Source organism: Haemaphysalis longicornis, unplaced genomic scaffold (assembly GCF_048455015.1).
Source record: "Haemaphysalis longicornis isolate Haplotype H1 unplaced genomic scaffold, Haemaphysalis longicornis Haplotype H1 scaffold_25, whole genome shotgun sequence".
NCBI classification, from domain to species: Eukaryota; Metazoa; Arthropoda; class Arachnida; order Ixodida; family Ixodidae; genus Haemaphysalis; species Haemaphysalis longicornis.
This window is the reverse complement of record NW_027526314.1, coordinates 1,975,628-1,998,919: the sequence shown is the minus strand read 5'-3', so window position 1 is coordinate 1,998,919 and position 23,292 is coordinate 1,975,628. Positions and strand designations below refer to the sequence as shown.

At 47.5% G+C, this 23,292-nt stretch overlaps 1 protein-coding gene across 1 annotated transcript; it reads left to right on the top strand.

The window, feature by feature from the left end:
- Positions 1 to 2,015: 2,015 nt before the first annotated feature.
- On the top strand, positions 2,016 to 22,589 carry LOC144172658 (nose resistant to fluoxetine protein 6-like). The gene is made up of 15 exons (XM_077701298.1): positions 2,016 to 3,302; positions 4,186 to 4,397; positions 6,990 to 7,101; positions 7,792 to 7,876; positions 9,657 to 9,745; positions 10,318 to 10,497; positions 11,876 to 11,969; positions 12,608 to 12,694; positions 13,452 to 13,617; positions 14,418 to 14,500; positions 15,793 to 15,915; positions 17,304 to 17,424; positions 18,729 to 18,918; positions 20,382 to 20,524; positions 21,685 to 22,589. The coding sequence occupies exons 1-15, from the start codon at positions 2,645 to 2,647 to the stop codon at positions 21,982 to 21,984; spliced, it is 2,643 nt and encodes an 880-aa protein (XP_077557424.1). The 5' UTR covers positions 2,016 to 2,644; the 3' UTR covers positions 21,985 to 22,589.
- Positions 22,590 to 23,292: the final 703 nt, after the last annotated feature.

The window sequence follows — 23,292 nt, the reverse complement described above, 5'->3', positions numbered from 1 at the left end:
GGCAGTTTGCAGTGTGGGGTGTCACAACGCACAAAACATTTCTGAGCAAAATATGCGTCTGGCAACCTTGCCCCATTTGCTCCATTGAACGCAGCGACTTGTGATTCGGGTGCACTGCAGCCGCGTAGATTGGCAAGAATTTCGAAGGATGTGTTTAACATTTCGCAATGGCGTATTGCCAGCGGTTAATAATGAACACATGAAATAAACAAATCGCCTGTGCGCCGCAGTGGACGCCTGCATCAACATTATTACGAGGAAAAGAGGAAGTGGACAGTGACACACCTTCATTAGCACTCCCATCTTCGAAGAAGACAAAGCTGCGAGCGGCGTGTAGCTTTTGCGGGTTCTCGCTCATGGTTGCCATCGTGTAAACATATCACTTCATCTACCATGGTTCGTTTCATTTGTTCTGCTGCCACGCCACAATATGAGGGAGCCCAGCTGTTTTGTCCGACGACAAGAGGCAGATATGCCTGTAGGGACGTCCAGAGGGGGGGATAACTTTTTGTTTTGGCCGTTGTTGTGAGGCGGGCCACTTGCTCCATTCTTAGCCACGACGAGGTGCGAACTGCAACCTTAGTGAACGCGACTGCCTCCGGCTTTCGCGGTGCTAAACTGAACGAAACAGTTTACACCCCGGCGTTTAGTGTTTTCCTGTGCAAATGATACGACGCGAAGAATTTCTAGTTCCCATCTTACGCCAGCGCGCCTTTCGAACTCCGGGAATTAAACCATTGCTGCGCGAAAAGCGAAAACGACCGTGTGTTGTAGATTTGGGTTGCAGCTGATTGTGGGTGGGTTGCAGCTGCGCGTTCCTGGGTGAAACATATGGCAAGCACTGTGGTCCGAGTTCAGCCCTTTTATTGGATGAGAAACGCGCACAATGTAAATTTGGCAGCAGAAGCCCGAGCCAGGTCTCACTTTTCTTGTCACGGACTCATCCGGCATGTCATTAATGGGTCTCGCATAATAATACCCCACATATGGGAGCTGCTCGATCACGGCCATGGTGCGAGCAATGGCTTCTTGGAACAATGCAAAAAGACGCAATTGTAGGACTTCCCAGGCACTTCTAGCCCATCACCCTACCCCCCCACCATCATCGCGCCCCCGTAGAACCAGTACCTCTCTAAAAAATGGAAAGGGGGTGCCTCGAGCTGCTTCAAAAGTGCGTGGAGACGGTAACGAGTAAAGGAGGACATTCCTTTGGGGTAGCACTTGTAAGAGACGATAAGGGACCATCCTTCTTCTGGTTTAATGCCACCAAGTGAGGGGACAAAGTGAATTCAAAGTGGAACGCACCACAAAAAAGATCACCAACGAAAAGGCGAGAGAGGAAAAGAGAGAACAAAGATTTTTTTTTTTTTTTTGTGGCTCGAGTGCGTCATCGCGGATCACTTACGATGCGGCTGACCTATTAGGTAATGACGAGTGTCCAGGTAAGAGCGTGCTTCCCTGGCGTGCTCGGAGTAGTTTCTTCGCCAGCCTCCGCCTCGTCGCGGTTCGCCCTTGCGTCGTCGCCTCGCTACGTAACTCGCCGCCCGGGGCGTGCACGCGCTGAACGATCAGGCATATGAGACGGCGCCGGTTCCAAATTGGCAAGCGATCCCGCGCTCTCTTGCGCCTTCCGTTCCGGAGAAGCGAAAGGGGTGCGTCCAGTCAGCCCGTGAGCGCCTCAGAAATATTCACTTTCGCTCTCGCCTGTTGCCCTCCGCTCGGTAGGCCTTCCACTCTCCCCCCCCCCCCCCCACCCCCTCCAACCCCCTTATCAACTCCCTCCGCGTTTCGTTCGAGACGGAGGTCCGGAATTTACCGCGACGCATCTACGCCCTTCCCTTTCGAGTTCACCGCCATCGACGGCGCCGGCGAGTGCGCGTTAAGCTGACACACCGACTGTGGAGAGGAGGTTCCGGGAATAAGCCCGCTTCGATGACAGTTATTACGGGCCGTGTAGGACTGCCGTGGGTTTCTTTCTTCTCTAGACTGCCCTCCTACGCTGTGGAACGAAGCGATGCGTTAATGCACGATGCCCCCCCGTGGTCAACGGACTGTCGGGTTTGCCCTTTCTCCTCACTGCCGGCCAGTGACGACAAAGCCTCCGGATCACTTTTCCCAATAAGCTCCTACAGCCAGAGTAGCTCCGATCATGTCCGCTTGCCGACGTCATCACCTCAAGTGATGACGTCAGGGCTCAGTCAAGAAAGAAAGAAATGAGAGGGAAAAGCGCTCCGGTTATAACGGCTGGGTATGGTTATCTGGGATGTTCAGTTGTCAAAAGACCGCTGGTTGAGACGCCGAACTTCTTCCGCCCTGTACGCAGCAAAGACCTAATCGTTGTTTATTTTTCTTCACGCTGTCTGCCGTGCAGATAGACTGTCGCTCCGAAAGACAACCAGATAGGGCGTAGAACACAGACGTCGGGTTAAGCCGTCAAGCCAGCGCGCGTCGACCTCTTTGACGAGAGTTCTCCGAATTCCGTGCGACTTGGTTGGGTTTTCGTGGAACGCGGTACGCTTGGCGCGACGCGACACTATACCGGCGTTCATTCTTGCGGGCGTGTTTTGCGGGGGAGCGATCTAGTACATCGATTGGCGCACTTTTAATTCTGGAGCGCGCGCGGGCGTCCGCTTCTCGCCCAGAAATGGAGCCCCGGACTTTGAGACTCACTCGGTTCACCAGTTGCGCCTGTATGGCCCTATTCTTTCTCTTGTGTTGCGCGTCGAGCGCGGAGAGTGCAAGCGTCGCGCTTGAGGACAAACACCCCACGGAAGTGCTACTGGGTCTAAGCTCGAGTACGCTGGCGGGACACACTGTATCTATAGGCACAGCAGCGATTTCAACCGGGCCGCCGGCTAGCCGTTCAAGCCCTTCTACGGAAGATACCACCACATTGAGTGATGCAACTACCGGGGCGGCGGAAACCGCTCGTGAACCGGCTGTCACCAAGGGATACGGTGTCAACGCGGCGTCTACGTCCAGAGGGGCAACATCTATGACCACCGAGTCGAGGGGAACAATGAGTTCTGCGTCCAAAGAAAGCGCCGTGACTGTCAGCAGTGCAGCGGACACCCCGTCGGTAAAACCAGTACCCGACGGTGAAGCAGAGAGTACCACCACCCGGGGGCCTGAGAGGTCCAAGCTCCTTGATGGCATCCGGGCCGCCATCAAGCAGATTATGTCCAGCGCAGGCTCCGGATTCACAAGACAGCTTCTACAGGCCGACATCTCGACAGAATGCAGCATCGGCGTGCTACAATTCATGCGCGGGGTGCAGGAACTCGAGCCATGGGCCCTCAGACGTGAGTGTTGTCATGGCTTCTTTCCTTTTCTTTTGTTTTTTGCGGGGATAACGTAATGACACGTAAGATATTGATTCAACTTTCCCGCCTTACTTTGATGCAATGACGCGTAGTTGTCCGGGGGTGGTGGTGGGGGGGGGGGGGGGGGGGGGGGTGGCTGCTGCTACGAAAACCAGACTCGGGCCAAGAAACATTGGCCGTGGCTGGCGATCTTGGCAAATGCTACCATGTGCATCAGTAAATATTCCAGCTTTTTTTTCACTGATCCTCGTGGAGACCTTGGAGATCCTGTTGTGATGGACCGAAGGAACACATAAAGGGTGCTATATATGAAGCCGCCTAGTCGCTTTCTCAATTGATTATATTGCACTTTATCGTGGGCCAGCGAATGATGGGCGCACTTTTTGTTAAAGTGGCCAGGTTATTTGAAATCATCTTGGTGCGTTTCTAGCAGCCCGGAAAACCTGCTTTGAAACCGCAGCTCAGTTTTAGGCAAGCAATAATCGCGTCATGGAGAATTTGAGCCATACCTGGGGAACCCCGAGCAGGAAAAAAATCTGGCTTGAGAGGATGTCTTACTTTTCATTGATGCCTGGTCCAGCGCAGCGGTAATTTGTTATAAACATGCCGCACCAGTCGACACGTGTGTACTACGCAGCTAATGCCCACGCGTAAGACTTCTGTGCTGGTGCCTGCCATACACCACTGTAAGAAAAAGCTCGCGGCGAGGACGACGGCATGCTATCCTTTTCGCCAGATTTCCTATGCACTCGGTGTGCGCGACGCGCGAAGCGCTCGCTTCTGTGTTGGCCTCCATATCTACTGTTTTTTTAGCTTCGTATGAGTCAGCGAGACGTTCAATCTGTCCCTTGTCGCGACGTAGTGGTGGACGCGACGGCCAAGTACCCCAACGGGCTCCTCCAGGCGACCATGGCCGACCTGGGCGCGTACGACGAGTGCATCGAAACCGTAGTTCGGGACGAGTACGGCGGCGAGAAGGTCCGCGGCCAGTACTGCAACGTGCACATCTCGCTCGGCGAAGACCGCTCCTTCGTGGGCGAGCTCCTGCCTGCATTTCTCTTGTCCCACCCCAGGGTGAGTCCCGACTGCTTCCTTCGAATTGAGCACACGCTACTTCCTGCGCTCCGCGAAAAGCACCTGAAGGTGGGTTCGTCGCGACGCAGGAAACAAAGCATGACAGGAAACCCGGGATATAGCCTGATTTACGCCAAACAATATTGAGCTTCTCGATCGTTTCAAATGTTTCGGTTAGTGGAAGTAGAGTGGAAGTTCTCTTGCTTCGCGGGCGTGTAAAGATGACGTCAATTGCATCATTGAGATGATGCGGGAGTTTCTTCTGCGGCGCTACATTCGTTTTTGTTTTATCACTACAAAAATCTAATAGCGGAAGACTTTAAAGTTAGGTACATGTTTTTTTTTTTTTTTTATGGGGCGTAGGACATTGCACGACGCTTAGCTTATATAAATTCATAGTTAAGCTCCTGCAAGCGCCTGCGCGACTTTTTTTAAACACTCAGAGAGTGGAAGGAAAACAGAGGTTTAACGTAATATCCTATGTTCCACGAATAGTACTTCTAATTTACTTATAAAATGTACAGAACATGCTCATCCATCGGACATTCACTTTCCTCAAACTAGTAAAAAAGTCAGTGAGCCTACTTGATTTAAACATTCCTGAATGACCAATCATAGAAATCGAATGGACAAATGGGGCCATTGACGAGGCCTAGCTTAGGATTTGACCGGATGAATGGCTTATGCTCTGTGACTTGCCTAAACGTAAAAGTAACGTTTTCCACTGCGTCATTTGCCCAAGTAGATCACGCTTTTGAAACTAATCATCGATGTCAGGCGTAGTTAAATTCATCAGATATGCTTCTCTTGTCGCTCGAAGTCATTGTGGCGAAGCCGACCCGTTCATCTTCTTTTTTCTTTCTTGTTTTTATTTGTGCGCACCCACGTTATAGGCACCTGGCATAAATGTATCGGTGCGCATACTAAACGCAGTACCTCATAAATGTCCAGCAGCAGCTGTTGCTGCCCTCCGAAGATCAAGTTGGCATTTTCTGTTGGGAACAAATGGAAGCGGCTGATGACCTTGTGCGCCTTTACTTTAGAGGCAAGCCTACATTGTAAAAAAAAAGTATATCGGTTTATTTTACCGCATTGCACCCGAAAGAGAAGTCCCTATCCAAAAGGAGGCAAAGCTGAGAGCTAACCAACATATAATTGAAACATTTTGTCCGCGCAGTGACACCACGCAATGCAAACCTCCTCTCTTGCCTTGCGCATTGCACAGCGTGGAGACAATTTGTAAGGCGACAGTCTTATATCTTTGTGTTTCATGAAACACGTTCTGGGGTTCCAAAAAAGTTCAAAAACTTCACGAAAAGGATAAAGTTAGTGTACAGAAACGGAGCGCGAACTACGAAGCGCACGCCGGAAAAGGGGAAACAAGCGTTAATGAGGACTTCGAGGAAGAGTGACGGACCGCAGAACATTCTAGACGCGCCTTGTACACGCCCCCGCGTGGGTTTAGAGCATGATTCCACCTCTCCATTGATGGCGACGCATCAGGACGAGAAAGTACGCCATGGCGGAAGAGGCTAGAGCAGCTCGAAATGCCGCTCGTCTTAACCGCCGTCGGCAGTTGTTGGTTAAGATGCGTCAGTGGCCCAACGAGAGCAACATGTTAATTCAACAGACAGTTCAACAGCAGATAATCAGAAGGTACAACTAGGCTTTCGCCTTCTCACGCATAACAACTTCTGAACATCCCCCGTAATTTTTTTCGTGTGAAATGTTATGCTGGGTGTTTTTACCGGCTTACATCGCGTCTCTGATAGCAGTGGTTGGTCATTCAGCTGCACCCGACGCGGTGGCTCAGTGGCTAAGGCGATGCGCTGCTGAGCACGAGGTCGCAGGTTTGGTTCCCGGCCGTGGCGGCCGCTTTTCTGATGGAGGCGAAAAGCAAAAATGCCCGTGTGTACGAGATGTCGGCGCACGTTAAAGATCCCCAGGTGGTCAAAATTAATCCGGAGCCCTCCACTACGGCGCGCCTCATCGCCTGCGTTGCGTCATCGCGTTAAACCCTACAATCAATCAAAATCAATCATTCAGCCGCGTCATGTTGAAGCACACCGAATGGTGTGCATTTTAGGAGTGCACAATTTAATACACACTTCGCGATGAAATTATCTCGATAGATTCAGCTACTAAATTTTTAACCAACCCAAAGTATCAACATTGAAACACTTTATTGTTCGGGGGCTATGAAAATTCTATCGCTGCGACAAAGAAACGAGCCAGCGCTCTTGTGCTTAGTACAGCAAGACCTCTCGGACACTACACCATAAACATCCATTTTGAAACACGAATCTATATGTGTATGCCTGCCTCAAGGCGGCCGAAAATAACAGCCATGATACTGCATGCTGCTGAAAAATAGGGAACGCAATGTTTGTTTTCACATTTATACATTTTTAAGTTAGTTTCCACCTTATCTTAGCCCTCTTTCAGACACGCGGGTGGGACAGTGCCCGATGTTGGCTAATGAAAACAATTTTTAGATTCCCTTCACATTTTGCAGTCGCCAATATCCTTCCATTTTTCTCTTCCCTTTCGATCTGCCCTTGTGCTAACTCGTTCGTTCCTTCTCTTCCCTAGATAGAGAACTTCACGGGGTACCTCATGGACGAAAGGCTGCCCGGTCTTCGCCTCGGCTTGTGCTTCATTAGCTCCTGCAGCGAGCAGGACCTTACCAACATCGGCCGTGCCTGTTAGTATTACCACCAAGTTATTCTTAAAGGAGGAAATCAGATACGTCACACGAGCGCTCATAGATTGTGTACACTGAAAACATACTTTACAACTTTTTTATAGATGGTAGAAAAGCCCAGGCGTGCATGTTCTTGTTCATAAATTTGTCAGGAATGCTATTTTACCGGTCGGAGCCCAAGCACTGCCAACGAAGTTGGCGACATCGGCTTTCCTGCACACCTTCAACCGCACTTGCGTACGAAGCATACCTAAAAGCCTGTCTTTGACTTATAGCAAGGTTAAAAGTAGAACTAAATTTCTCAGTGCCTTTGTTTTCTCCGTAATTGTGTACGTTATAATTTTAATTTCCGTGAAAAACAGTGTGGTTCTCGTTTAGCTAGCTGTAGAGAACAGCTCAACTGCGAAATTAGAATATAGCTTTCAAGGGACGATGGCACAGTTAGCCTGCTCACCAAAATGCGGTGCAGAGGAATCGAATCAATATTAGTTTGCAGATAAGGCCTGAAAATAAAAATAGTTACTTGAAATGCCAAGGGCTGTGAGAAGGGAGAATCGCAAGCGATATACTACGCACGCATTTTCATATTATTAGTGAAATAACATAATTACTTCAAAAACATAGTTTCAAGCCTCTCGATTCTTTTTTTTTTTTTTTTTTGCTCACTTTCTCACCCCTTTATTTCTGCAGTGGTCGGGACTGTGGCTAAAATCAACGTCAGCCATTGCGCGACGAACAAGGACGACGGAATAAACAAGATTCAAGCTTGGATCATGTAAGTTCTCAATGGCGTCGCTGCCCCAGTAGCAGCTTTCGTTGCGCTCGTTTGTGATTTCTTTAAAGGCGAAAGTATTGACTCCCCCATTGTGCGCAAAACCGTCGTTGCTCTTATATTTCTTGTCCTGTGAGGAAAATGGCAGCCCCTGTAAACAGTAAATAAAAAATAAAAAACTGCTGTTGATTCCTCTGTCATAGGCATCAGTAAAACACGAAAGTAAAATGTGCAGCGAAATCTGCAGCTGAGTACGATTTACGGGTGGGCGGCTGCCTTGTCGGTGTGCTTGGCGAGCGACGTCCTGCTGGCAGGTCGCTTCGGCAAAGGTGTAATGGCGTCATTTCCGTGACGGATATGACGTTAGTGAAATATTGGTGTATCCCGACGTAAAACACCTTCGAGTTAAAAGATAAAACCCGAAAAATAACAACCCTAAGTATAACGTACTCTTTAATACTAAAGGTTGCTTCCCCGCAAGAAGACCCTGTGTGCAGGGGTGCACACTTTACAGGCCTCTTGCTTCGTTGTACTGGCGCCACTTCCGTGACGGATATGACGTAAGTTAAATCTTCGTGAATCACGGAATAAACACTTTCGTGTTGAAAACCATCGAGTTGGTATGAGATTTTAACCGGGGTCTTCGAATAGGAGCTGATTGCTCTACAATTGCGATACCGCAGCACGTTTACGGAGGCGGAACAAAAGTTAGCTCAGTGCGTGTCGAAAGACAAGCGAACCCCAGTCTAAAATAACGACAAGAAAAATTTCTGTAGTTTGTCGTATTTTTGCATGTCGCACTGTCGTCATGTCATGTTCTTGTCGTGGCGTGATTCTGATGTTCTGTCGTGTGCCGCATTTCTGCCCTGATTGTGATGTTCCGTCGTGCCGAATTTTGATGTTCCGTCTTGATCCTTATGTTCCATCAGTATTTGCACATGGTTTGAAAAGTATTGCCCATTGTGAAGACAAGCGTAAATGGCAGTTCTGTTGTCACTAGAGGAATGTTTGTCGTTGAGAAAATCGACTTTGTCGTTATGACAGAAATGTGTGTCGTAACAACAGATGGTTTGTCGTAACAACAGGACTTCTGTTGTCCCAGCAGCTTTTATTCGTAGGACAGGAATTCGTGTTAGGTTTTTGCGGTATTCCTGTTGTTATTTTAGACTGGGTACTACGTGGTGGCCCGTGAGAAGAAGACTTGCATACCACCTCCGGAGAACTTTGGTTCTGCGAAAGCTGTGGTGTCAAGTGTCGTCAGTCTTCCTGCTGAAGTGGTGCAAGATTGCCTGTTGAAGTAATCCGTGCAAAACACGAATAAACGAGGGCAAAAAAGAGATGCAAATACGAGCCGTAAAATTGTCTTTGATAAATATCGCAAGGCTGTCGCCTGCAAAGCACGAAATCAGACTTAAGTCGAAGGGTTTTAAGTAATTAACAACTAGTGATAGTTATGCATATAGTCAGAGATACGGTGGCGCTTGCGCTGCAGATGGGCGCTATACTGTTATCGATGTCCATGGTACTCCTTGCTCGTACAACCGACCACTCCATTCATTGCACACAGTTCGATTCTTGCCATTTCAGCCATATGGGGCACGAAAAAATAAGAAAGCAACCAGACACCCCCTTTTTATTTTTCTGGTTTGAGGTTTTACGTTGCGCTTGAAAAGTGGGGCGTGCATTTTATTTAATAACGGGAATGATTTTCATAACCTTTAGTAAGTCTATAGTTATCACTGATGCATGTTATGTAAGCTCGTTGCCTTGTTACTTTTTCCAGAGCCTTCCTGGCTGTACTCGCCACTATGATTGTAGCCGCGACAGCCTTCGAACTCACCACAGAGCATTGGGACAAGAAACGTAAGAGTGGTACGTGAAAGTCGATTCACTACTTTGATTTAGCTTGCACATAGCCTGAAGTATTCCAGAGCACGCGCTGCCGTGAATGCTAGAAGAAACTGAAATTAGTGCTACAAGAGGACACCTTTCTAGAGCAAGTGGTACTGGCCATGATTGCTATTTAGTAGTGACTTTATAAAGAGAATAACTGGTTTCGCGAATACCAGACAGGAAACAGATAAGCAGAGAAATAAACATTCTTGCCTATTGCGTGGGTATCAGCGGAAGAGATAAAGGCCTTCGCCACTAGCTCTTGCATTCGTATGACTGCATGCGGCATAACAATAAGTTTGGGCTTTTAGAAGCAAGTGGTAAATACTAAGCATCGCTGTTGTTCCGCAACAACCAAATAGAGATGACGCTATTCCACGTCGTCAAAGCGTTGTCGCATTGACCCGAATGGCTCTCTCTTCCTAGCCTTCCGGACTGTGAGGCCTAAGTTTTTTAGTTTTTTTTAATACGCATGCCGCAGTGTCACTGTAATTGGCCGCCACTCTAAAGAGCTGTCCCTTACCAATGTGCGCCTGGTTCTGTTTCTCTAGCCGTCATGTACAAGTGTGCCACCGCATTCTCGGCTCTGTCGAACACTCGACTCATCCTGAGAGTGAACAAGGACAAGAACTCGGAAACCTACTCGTACCGATTCATGCACGGCATCCGCTTCCTGAGCATCTTCTGGATTTGCCTCGGCCACTCCTACGGAACCATAACCGAGAACATCAGTAAGACCCACTTCCTCTTTACCCTTCCTTGGCACTCCCATCGGTCTCAAGACTCTCGAGCTGAGCGGCGGTACTCAACAAACTACACCAACCTCGGTTATCGACTAGATAATGCGCAGTTTGCCCGCATATATAACCCCAGGTGTTGGCTGTTGCCTGAAACTGTCGTTTCAGTTCCAAAAAAGTGACGTCATATGATATCCCGGCCAATCAAATTGCGCGAAGCGCTGCTTCTTAAATGTATTCAAATTTTCGGGGTTTAGCGCACCGCAGCTACGCCAGGGCTATGAGGCGTGCCGTAGTGGAAGGCTGGGTATACTTTGACCACCCGGGTATATTTAACGTACGCCGAAAACGCAAGAATATTCGCTTTTAGCCTCCATTTGAAAGCTTTCACCGCGGCCTGGATGGAAACCGCGTCCTCTTTGGGCTCAACAGCACAATGCCTTGGCCTCTGAGCCACTGCGACGGGTAAAATTTCGTTAAAAAGTAAACGGAGTTAGGCCAGTTTGTGTTATCTAGGCTTTTACAAAAACAGCAGGAAAAGCGTCTGTCTATGCTGATTTTACTAGTCCTGTCTCTGCGCTGTGTTCGTAACATGATGTAGCCTGCGTAATAGGTACTCACAAAAAGTCAACTAGGTCGATACTCCTCCACAACGAACCTGTGTGACTAGACGTTGCAATGAAGCAAAAATCTGGCAAATGTCGAGATCCGACATGTGATGTGACTTGGAAACTGTGTTCCGCGCTGTGACTTTAGGCAGCGCAGGCATGGCGTTTAAAAATCTAACCTGCACACTTGCGGGGAGGCTTAATTGATGCGCTGGGGTTAGTGTCAGTAGCCCTCACTCGTCCGTGCAAGCCTGCGCCGCTTTCTGCTGTGATCTTTGTCGCTGAAATTTTGTCGCAGTGCTGTGCTGCTCCAGTATACGGTCTTACCGACATGAGAATAAATCGTGTCACTGCGTAAAACTGCGGCGTGCAGTCCTGCACGTATACACGGGGGACAAATACTAGGTCATTAACAAACGCCTTCTCTCTCTGCCACCACCAGGGATTTTTCTTTGTTCTATGGAAATTTGTTTCATTTGAGCGTACTGAGACCATGCCGATCTATAAAGAATTGTAGTACGTAACGCGACTCGCTGCCTGTGGCAGAATGGCTATAATTACCTTTCTCGTTCGACAGGGCCTGCTTACCGTATGCATAGGGCAAAAACAATTAACAAACAAAAGGCACACGACACAAGAACCTTTTATTGTGGCTTCATAAGCATTGGTGTGAAAAAAAAATGGAGATTTTCGAACCTACCTAGTGAGAGAGTAAAATGTTTCGTCGGCTGATACTAATCCGTCTTTGTCTTTTTTTATTTCAGCGAGATTAGTGAACGCCCTGCACTACTTCGAGCACTGGGAAACTCTGGTCGTGACAGCAGGCTACCTGGCCGTGGACAGCTTTTTCTTCTTTAGGTGAGCTTGCATATGCCTATTAGAGAAGAAGGGGGAGGGTGGGGGAGGTAGGCATTATGAATGTTGCGAAGGACGGCCAACTTTCGCGTTTTCTCCTTCAAGAAAAGGTGCTCAACACTTTACTGAATGTCGGCCACATCAAAGATCCACTTTCATGTTGCTGTAGTTAAGTTTACATTTTTGGGGGTTTTACATGCTTGCTGCGGCACACAGGCTGAAATACGTTGGTTGGCACTGAGCGAGCTACTTATAACTGCGCCCGAACGAACGAAGAGGCAATACTAACTGCGAAATAGGGAAGCATTGAAATTTCGTAAATGGTAATTCAGCTTGTATTCACCACACCGCAAACTTGTGAGACGTCATATAAGACGAACGCGAAGCACGCTAAGCGTTTTCTACTGTTCCCAACTCTAAAAAATAAATTTTTTTGCTTTACGCTACCCACGAGCAATGAAACGAGAGCTCAGATGACTTGAGTTGCGTAATAGAACCGTAAAGGCGCGGTGAACCCACTGAAGAGTGATCCTTTATTTCGAGCACACTAACTGTAGCCGACTATATGGCGAGCACGTGTCGCCACGAAGCTTTTGTGGGCATTTTTATAGCGCTAAACATTTTGTCTCCCCTTCTTACAGCGGATTTTTGCTCTACTACACACTTAACAAGCAGAAGGAGAACAGATTCGTCGTGGCCGTGGTCGCAGTGATCAGACGATTCATCAGGTGAGCTCTAAGTCGAAAGGCAGCGTGCAGCATGCTGAACCTCCTAACGTTTATTTCGCGTGGGATAAATTTCAAAACGGATATCCGCACCATAGTACGTTGCAATAGTTCTCAAACACTGCGTCTCGATAACTAATTAAGGGTGCCTCGATAACTCGAGGCACCGTTATTTGGCGCTTCGTCCGAAGTGCTGTTCCCAGCTAAATTGAAGTGAAATTTAAACAAGAATTTTAGCTGTATAAGTCACAAGCTTTGTCAGTAGCTTACGTTTCGGCGTTGCTGTGCGTTAGTTTTATGCTTCAAGCCTGAATAACCGCGATCTACTTTTTTATTTACTCATAACTCATATTTACTCATTTTTATTTACTGTTGGCCGGTGAGGCCGATACAGGGTGGGGTTACAAAATTCTTGTAACAACATATAAGCGTGAATAAGTACGCATAAAAGCACACACATAATTGTGCATGCATAAATTATTGCACAAATAATGCAAACAAATAATTTCAAACGACACGATAAAATGCAGACAAGCGAACGAGTACAATAAAGAACTCTATACATGTGCATCTGCATGTACATATACACATGTGTGCAAACATGCATTCAGTACTCCTAACAATCAAGGTGAGGTTCATTTGTACTTGGGCCTGCAAGAAGGCGGTGCTCAAATTTCGAAGTAGTCCGAGATTGGACTTGGCACCTCGCGAAGTGACATCTTGCTTGGAATAATTAACCGCGCTTGTCTCCGCTCCGCAGGGCTACCGTGCCGCTGTTCTTCATGATCATGTGCATGTGTCTGCTGCCGCTCATCGCGTCCGGCCCCAACTCCAAGGAATTCTACGAGAGGTTTTTCACCGAAGTTCGCAACCACTGGTGGGACCTGCTCTTCCAGCTGCGCAACTGGAGGGCCGATCAGGAAGTGGTGAGAGCCGTATGCACTCGTGTTACGCGCTCGGCCCGTTCTGGCTTGGAGCTATGCTAGTATGCCCTGGCATCGAAGCAGGTAATCTAGGTTAGCCAATGAGAACATCATCATCAACCCCAAATCCGAAGGACCCTGCGTAGTAACGACGTGTAAGACGGGATAAGGCGGGTGAAACTACCTAGAGTCACTTAATTAATGAACAAGCACATCTAATGTTCAATTGTGTTTGTATTGTTAACAAAAAGAGAGTAACGACGCTAACCTTTTTTATTTCTTGATAAGAAAGGTAACCAGAAACCGGGTGGTCAACGGTCATTTTTAGCTGTCAGGGTGGAAGACAAAAATTGCGTTAAGAAAACACAACTTTGACACGATACCATTGGGTGGTTTAGCAGGTTCAGCATTACTTTAGACAGCCGTTTTTGCCATTTTCAAGTTGAATTGTACCTCTTTTCATAACTTAAATGTATAGACACACGTAAGGCATTCGTGTATTCAGCTTCTGGCCTGAACACCTGGTGTAAAAATACAGTCGCAGACATGGCTTGTAGGCTGACTCGTGGCCTCATGAGTTAGCGAATTATAGTCTAACATGTAAGCAAGTATGGTGATTGCAACGACAATGGGGCGACAGGGTAGGCGAGCCAACGTTTCGACACGCGAAGCTTCAATTCGTGTCCAGAAACGTTGGCTCCTCTTCACTGAGATGCTTGGCATTGGTGAACTTGCCAATATTTGAAGTGGGTGTAGCTATTCTCGCAATGTACCTTTTTTTCTCTCTCGTTTTACCTTCGCAGTCCACCATGCCGCACCTCTGGTACCTCTCCGCAGACTACCAGTTCTTCCTCGTTGCCATCGTTGTGATACAACTTTTTAGGTCGTAAGTATCTCCCAAACACCTACATGTAGTCTGCTACAAAAAACTTCGGGACACGTTTTCGGCTGTAGACTTCAATTCCTCCCCGATATAGATGAATTGAATTCTAAGCGTTTTAAGCCGATCAACTCGTCCATAATACAGAACTCGCGAGAACAAATTGTGTGTTGTATCGCCAGACAGGGAGGCATATCGTCTCGGAATCTCAACCGTGTCGAGCAGGCGACATTTTTGCTTCCAAAGTAAGTATATGCCCGGCAATCCCGGCACGGGGCAGAACGTAGTTTACACGTGGTTATAGGCTGCGCCTCGCACCTAGCCCGACCTAAAATGTGTCAAACCCCGCTAATTAGTGAAAGTAATGTGTGGATCTGAGAGACCATTTTCACAACAAAATAAATCACTGGACTTGGCGAGAATTGCTAGAACTGCTGGAGCTCGAACCCAAGCCGTTAGAAACCGAACAGCGGATTCCTTTCAGAAGCTGCTCGAAAGAGTGGTGGGAGTGTTCATATCAAAACAGAAAATGGCGCCAGATGTAGCGCAGGAAGCACCATGGCGTGTAGCTACATGGGAAAGGAATGTCCCGTCCAGCAGACTTTTGTAACCGATTGTACGTGCCGTTTTGCTTTTTTGCTGCGGTAGCTGTCAGTGGGAGACAACCTTGGTTTCACCCGGCATGGCGATTCAAATCTAGATTTGAATTTGTTTTTAATTATCATGAAACGTATTTACAAAATCAGCACCTTTCACTTTTCCGCGTTAAAGAAGAGAGTCTTTGCATGTTTCTTGCATTACGGACTTTTTAAATTCTATGAAGCGCTCGTATTGTGGTGTTGAAGAACACCAGTCGTGTCAGGTTATATCAGTAGTATAGCGCAAAAAAGAGACAGCGACGAGCACTTATTTTGCCTTTCGTCCTTTACTTTCTCCTTCTCCGCTGTGTTCTCTGGCGCTAAGATCAGTATCTTCCAACTTGCCGGAATTCCACCTTGCTGCAACAGAGTAGAGGATCACAAAAGACTGCGTAGCAAAAAATAAAAGTCATGTTCACTTCAGAACTGTGTATAGGAACTCTCAATGCACTCGATTTTATTCAGATGACGCTTGTAAACACTGCGAAGTTTTCTGAAGTTATTGGCCGCATCTAAATCTCGTCTCTACAGCGCCTCTCTTGAGCAGCAGTCTACAGTGCATACGTGCCAAGCTCCACAACACCTGTCGTTCAGGGCTCAATCTATGAATGTACTGCCTAGCGACGACGTGCTTCATTTGATGATGCCCTTTGCGCGCAGGCGGAAATGGCTGGTCGCACTCATCTTCACGGCGCTTTCGCTCGCGTCCTGCGCCGTCGCTGCGTGGCAGATATACGGCACCCACATGACGCCTTTCCTCATCCCCGTGGCGACTTCATTTAGGTGAGTTCTCAGGCTACTGCTGATACACTTCATACACGAAAGGGTCGCCAATGACGTCTCGTGCACGTCTTATTGTGGCAAACATTTTGTGAGGCGGTACAAAATTAAGAAGCATGCTAAATTAATCAAAGGAAAAGAAATTTAATTGAATAAAATAATAAAATAAAATACGCGTTTTAGGCGGAGAGGGGGAAAGGAAACAAGACTATTGAAAATAGTGAGCGGTAAGAAACTATTCGTCACGGTCTCATTCATTCTTAGGGCAAAGTATGAAAAAGGGTGAAATCATTACTGGATTTTAACATTTTGCTTAAACGACGAAAGACATTAGAGCATCGCGAACGAACACAAGTGTGTGAATTATACGAACGATCAGCGCAAGACAGATGAACGAAGGGCGAATGTGCGGAACTGGGCCGTTGGTACAGTTGTTTTGATAAACTGCACCCTTTTTCACGCGGCCTTCGGACTGAAAGACGAGCCCTCTGTGCAGGGCATCTTCAGAGTCCAGGTGGAGTCGAGAGCTGGGACAAACACAAAAACTAAACAGGGGCTTTCTCCCTGGAGAACAAGACATAGGCAGAATATGCCAGGGTCCGCGAAACACCAAACGATCTCGTAGGGAACTCTACTCACATGAAACACAACGCCCCGCGTCATTTTTCTGCAGCGAGAGCTGAGCATGGGTCCGTGCCCGTAAGAGTATCTTCCTTATCTGGAGAACTGTACATGTGTCTTTGGTTAGCAGAATAGACATAAAGCGCATGCAATCAGCTTTATTATCAACTCTCAACTTGATCCAAACTTGATGCTGCCTGCGGGCAGCATCAATTTTGGACCAAGTTCATAATTTGGTTCAGGTGAAGCGTAGATTAACTGTAACCGGTGCCAAAAATCCTAAAAGCATTAGCTACTTCAGCGTTAGTGCGATTTAAATCAACCTTAATTGAATTTCAAGCAGTTATTGAGTTTCATGCCCCAAAATGTATCTGAAGAAATTTATTTATTTATTTATTTATTTATTTATTTATTTATTTATTTATTTATTTATTTATTTATTTATTTATTTATTTATTTATTTATTTATTTATTTATTTATTTATTTATTATCAAACAAGCTGTATAATAAATCTTATTTCTACTAACTCTCAGATTCGATCATTAGTAAGCGTACGACTGTAGCAGTACTTATATTCAAATTGGTTAAGGAGAAGTTACTCCTGTGTGCCAGCGGCGGGAGTGCATGCTGACAGCGCACGAGCGGATATGTTCCTCATTGCGCCCGCGATAGCACCAAAAGCATGTCCCCTTCCATAGTACACGCGTGAAATCCAGGCTTGTGTACATGACAGGGTTGGTCAATATAGTTTACGACCTTCTACTCGCAGCACGGTGATGGACACGCTCAACTACTATTACCTGCTGCCGTTCTACCACGGTGTCTGCTTCTTTTCGGGCTGCATCACCTTCCTTCTCGTGGAGAGATACGGCAAGTCCAAGATCCCTAAGGTGAGTAAGTCTCAATCATCGCTCCTCACTGTGTTGGCCACGGTGGATGCCGTGTCGCGAGTGCAGTGATAAACTTCATCTTTTCCTGACTTCACCGCTGTCATGTACAATCGCAAGCAAGGGCTCAGACAAGCAAGGATCGTTGAAGCATAAAACACTAAAGCTGTACAGTACGAAGAAAAGTGTTTTCGGAATGTCGAGAGCATGAGGCTCGCGCTGCCACATCAGAAACATTTTGGCCGCTTAATGTTTTCATAAGCATGCCCACTATCAGCGGGCCTATTTGCCGGCGTACCGGCATGCCGAACGCTTGTTAACGTTCTCTAGGACTCGTAACGGTCAACGTAGGCTCCGAAGTATTTGCGACCGCAACGGTACCTAAAACAATCCCCGATGGGAGACCACGCTCCATAGGTCGACGCAACGACCAACGCAAGAGGCAGAACAACGGTTCCTCCCGGAATATCCGGAAGGTTCCAGTAGGATGTCGCCAGAGGCGGCACTACACAGCCCTAGGCGTGGTTGAATTTCCTCTACGGTTTGCTGTAATTATGTACACATTTTTTTTCCTTCACGGCCACGAAATTCTGAATGGCGCCGACTAAAGCGCTCTTATCGGGCTGATAATATAAACCGCAATCCATTCTTGCTACCAGAACGGCATGCAAGGTGTCCGCTGGCCGCATTTTCCTCGACAGAATGAAAATTCCACGGCCAACCACTTCAGCTGTCAATATGAACAACGCGACAACAGCCATATTTATGCTCCTCCGTCTATATACGTGCCATTATTAAGAAATTTTCCCTGCTGCCGGCCTACGTTTCTCCATACCTGTTCGTTTTCAGGCTCAACAATATCATTCCTCAAAGGATTGCAACAAAAGCATAAATAACGTGCGACTCTGAAAGGTCTGAACGAATGTTTGCCGTGTACGCGAGATTCTTCAAATTATGACAAATACACGTCTCCGTACTCCGTACACCGCTGAGCGCAGTGCTCGCCGACTTCCTGTCATTGAGAAACGCTGCACTCAAGGACGTCGCTATAGTTCAGAGTGTGCCGGGTGCAATTGCCGGGTGCAATTTTTTGTGGGGGGCTCCATGCTTCTAAGAAATTCATGGTACTCACTTAGTGAACATTACACAGGACGAAGCTAGAGAGGACGAAACACACGCTAGAGTTTTGTCCTTTTTTTAGCTTCGTCCTGCCTAGTGTTCGCCAGCTCCATGGATTCTCTAGTTAGCAACCAACTTGCCCAACATTCCGCGTCAATCACTCCATGCTTCATCGTTCTTGCCCGCAGGTAATCCAGGCTTCCATGTGGTGCATATGCCTCTTCTGCGGCCTGTACTGCCTGTTCATGAAGATTGAGTGGTACCGCAGCAATGAGCGCGCCAGCGAAATCAAGCGGCTTTTCTATGCCTTCACCGACCGCATCTTCTGGTCCATCTGCGTCGCCTGGTTCGTCTTCACCTGCGCAACCGGACGGGGAGGTACGGAAAAGAGTAGCAGCCTTTTTTAGGGGCGAAGCCCCTTCGGGGCTGGGGCTGTTGGCGTCTCCTGTCGTCGTCGTCGAAATCGTCGTCTCATGTAGTCACGGTACTAAAACACCGGGAACCTCGTTTACGCCTCACGCTAGAGAGCTTCGTGCTTCAAAGAGACCAGACGAGGCTTTTAAAGCAAAGCTGGATACCTCTACCCCAAACGGTTTCATCTCCATGGGCAAAAACGCCAAGGCGACAAGAATACACTTATACACTGCATGTTCCTCCCTTCCCCAGGTTTCCCTTTAGTGGCGGTGGCCCGGGATTTTTTTGTTTGTTTGTTTGTGTGTTTCTCGTTGCTTTCAGAGCTGCATAATGAGCGCTGGAGCGGCTAAGTTACGTGTAGCCTACTTCACCGTGAGAAATATCAGACGTATTGTGACACTGCAGCCGTTAGCGACTGCCATTAAAATAGCGGCTGCTGTAAAAGTGCAGGCATTCGAAGAATACCACCGCTGCAAAACTGAAGGCATTCCGGCCTCGAATGTTTGAAGTTTTCCTCCGTTGCTCGCAGCCGTGAAATTGACCTACGTAGGGACAAGCTACGAAAGAGATGCCGATTAATGTCTATTGAGATATGGAACCACTATTATGTGATCCATAACTGTGAGAAAACTGTGGCATGGTAGAAATAACTGTGTTACTTGAGCTCTCCGTTGGAGGTGGTGGGGCTTTCTTGAATTCAAACGAAACGTTTTAGTTTTCGGCGACTTCAGGAGAACTGTAAACGCGAATTATCTGCCCAAAGTTTTCCAGATTCAGCTTCATAGTTAATATTAACTTTGCCATAACTGAGCTGATGTTGAGAAGAGGAAAACGAAAGCCCCTGCAGCCGTTAATTTCCTTCACTTTTCGGCTGTCACCGGTACTCAGCTGTGGGCGTTCTTTTTTTCTTTTTTTCATTTCCCTCCCCGTTGCTTATTTCCTTGTTCATCCGGAACCGAAATGCGCTAGTGCACGACATGGTGTCTGAACCCAAAATAAACGCGTCTTACCACCAGCTCCAGAGCCAGAGGTAGGGTATCGGTTAACAAGAAAATGAAGAAAAATTTGATCCCAGTTGCTGGGATAGAACCTTTTTAATAGACATACGCACTGGGATCTATGGCAAATATCACAGGTAACAACTCCAGTATTTCCGATATTACGTTACAGATACCAATAACCAAAGTGTGGATCGCTGAATATATTACTTCTTTATTTATTGTTATTTGAATAATTATTTATGCTCGCTGGAATCGTTAAGCACCAGGGAATTCTTCATGCTGAGCTGGAGCTCGTATAAGCTTACAGCCAATTATAAGAAAGCTGTCGCAATTCGCGTCAGCTTCTGGTCAAATAATGTAACCCCATGCAGTATACAATGTCTGCTTATCGACCCTAAGTCCCGCCTCCTTACGAACTCCACGCAGGAATCGTCAACCGCTTCCTCTCTTGGAACGGGTTCGTGCCGCTGAGCAGGCTGTCATTCGGCGTGTATCTCATCCACTCGCCCTTCTACATTGTCATGTACAACATCGCCAGGGAGCGCATCTTCTTCTCCCACTTCACACTGGTGAGTCGAGTAGCCGCTGCTGCCTCCTTGCACCTCAGGATGCGAGTGAGTGCGTAGAAAAAGGGTGCTGGGCAAAGCAAGCGTTGAAAGTAAACTGGGATGGCAAATTAAGGGAACAAAAACGGACGCTCTTGCGGAGTTTGCAGCTGTTCAATTGGATCGTGAAACCTTCCCTCTAGCATTCGGATAAAAACGTAACGTGAACGGCCTTCAGCAACGCTCCCTATGAATATTCTCCGACAAACGACCAGCTGACGAGATGGTAACATGAGAACATGGTATAACTTGCAATCCATATTTATGGTCAGACCTAAAGTAGGAAAACCTTTGTTTTCGGGCTCACTTGTTTTCGAGCTATGTTTTTGCACAGCAGAGACATCGCTTCGTAGTTATTTACCTGTTGCTGAAGTGATATTAAATCGTTTAGCTTTTTTTAGGGGAGAGATGAACTGAAAACTTCTCCTCCTCTCCACTTTTGTTGTTTTTTTATTCTGTTGGACAGGCTCGCTGAAGATAACTTGGGCAACCCATGAGCTACTTGCGGTGGTGCACATTTATTTTTTTAAGTAAAAGCCCACACATGAAAATATGTTTTTGAAGTTTCGGCCAACTTAGTATTTCTTAGTTGTACATTGCCCATTGCCCTGCGCGCGTTGCGCTAACTTTAGCTTTTGCGGATGGTTGTTTGACGAAACGAGAATGATACGAAAAGCTTGTCATACTCTATGTTCCATGTTATAACTTCCTTGTGTTTTTCACAGTCACTTTTCTTTGTGCACGTACCCATCGGCTCGTAGTTCCAAAATAGAGAGTTGTCTTAAAAGCATTAGATGGACCTTAGTTTCGAGGCAGAGATATTTCTTGTGGAGATACAAAGTTTTAAAAACGGAATGAAATATAAACCAGAAATAAGATATTACAACTTATGATGATAATATGCTTCCTTTGCATAGAAAATATATATGTTACAAGCGAACAGCATAAGCGCAGACGGTAAAATAAATTTGCGAGTCGTTCTACGGTTAGCCTCTACCTGAAGATGGCCATCTGGCTTCACGTTGCGATGGCGTTAAAGAGCCATTCTAAGGCCCCGATCGCTCGTGACCAAACAACGGGCTAGCCCTAAAGTCTGTCCTTCCTGTCCTCCTTGATGCCCGCAGGTGTCCCAGTGCTTCTCCGTCTTCGTGTGGAGCTACATCCTGAGCTACTTCCTCTTCATCGCCTGTGACGCACCCACGGGACACCTGGAGAAGCTGGTGTTCATGCGCAACCGGCAAAAGGAGGCTACGCGGGGCGCCGCGGTGAACGGCGTCCACCATGTAGGCGCCGGCAACAACACCAAGGACCTCCCCGTCGGCGTAATCGAGGATGGCACCACTAGGAATTACTTCCACGGCGTGGTCCCTCCCACGCTGGGAGGAGGACAGGGAGCCGGGTGCGAAGGGGCCTGCCGCTTGTGATGGTGGCCCGGCCGTTGTTTGTGGACAGCCCGCGGGAAGCGCGCACTCCTGCCCAGGTTTCCGTGTGTCGCAGCCACGCCTAGCGGTATAGTCAGAGGCCGGAGAAAAGTGTGTGCGCGAGCGATTTCAGTCAGCGCGCGGCGCATTTCCGTGAGAAGGAATGGGAAGGCTTTTCTCATGCGATCGGAACCATTGGTCAGCACTGATCGTTTCCACGAACCTTCGTTTGACGGGACTCGCGTGTAAGAGGAATATTCTGCATCGCAACAAGGCGTTTATTTGAGGCCAGTGCTGTAACAGCTGCAATGCATTGTTCCTATGTGTGTGTGAGATAGCTTTAAAAGAATATGTTATCTCCATATTCTAAATTTGATTTTTGTTTACGTACCGTTTTAGAGCTGTGCAGTGAAGGTGGGTGTGAGAGAAAGACGAAATACTATCTTAAGCAAGACCTATAGACCACACCCCTTCCGAAAAGCTGTTGCCATGCGGATAGGAACTCTGTACGCAAGCGTTCCGCGGCATCGTGTGAGTGTACATATTATCACGCCTGACTCTATTTATTTTATTGCCCCATAGCCTGTACATAACTTGTAAATAAAGAGCGTTCTGTGTTTCCGCGTTGAAAGAAGTGGTCGTTTTCTTTCTTACTCACCGGAATTCAGCTTACTGGTGTAAGTTGAATTCCGGTGTATATGAATTCAATTATTCTCTTACTCTACGGATTCTTATTAGTATACAGTTTGCATGTACTCTCTTGGGAAACCAGCGGCTGACATTGAGCGATATGCCATAAGACTACGTAGTTATGCATGACAGCTCCCAATTCAAGACCATAATGGCCGACACTCAAGCGGCGTGCCGTACGTACAGGACGCGAATATCACGCAATGCACGCTTTAGCACAAAACTCCCCTTGAAAGAAACTTAACAATAATCTGGACGCTTGCCCAATAGTTACTCCGCGGTAACTAATCGGCCCAGGCGTACGGTCGAAATCTTGCAAACCGGGCACCGCTAGAAGAGACACCGAGCAGAGCACCCTCTCACTACTTTCAACGAAATTACGCAACACTGCAGACTGTCCTGACGCGCACCCCCGCCAGGAGCTGACCTGTTGTCGGAAGAAGTCACCTTGCGACAACTGCAAACACGTTCTCACACCCCACGAAACCACGGAACTCCCCCTCCTTCTCTACAACCGTCTGTGCAGACACCACGACCAGCCCAATACTTTCCCTCACATTAAGGGGTATTCACACGACGGAGCGTTTCAGCGGAGAAATCCGAGGGAGGTCGTGACGTCAC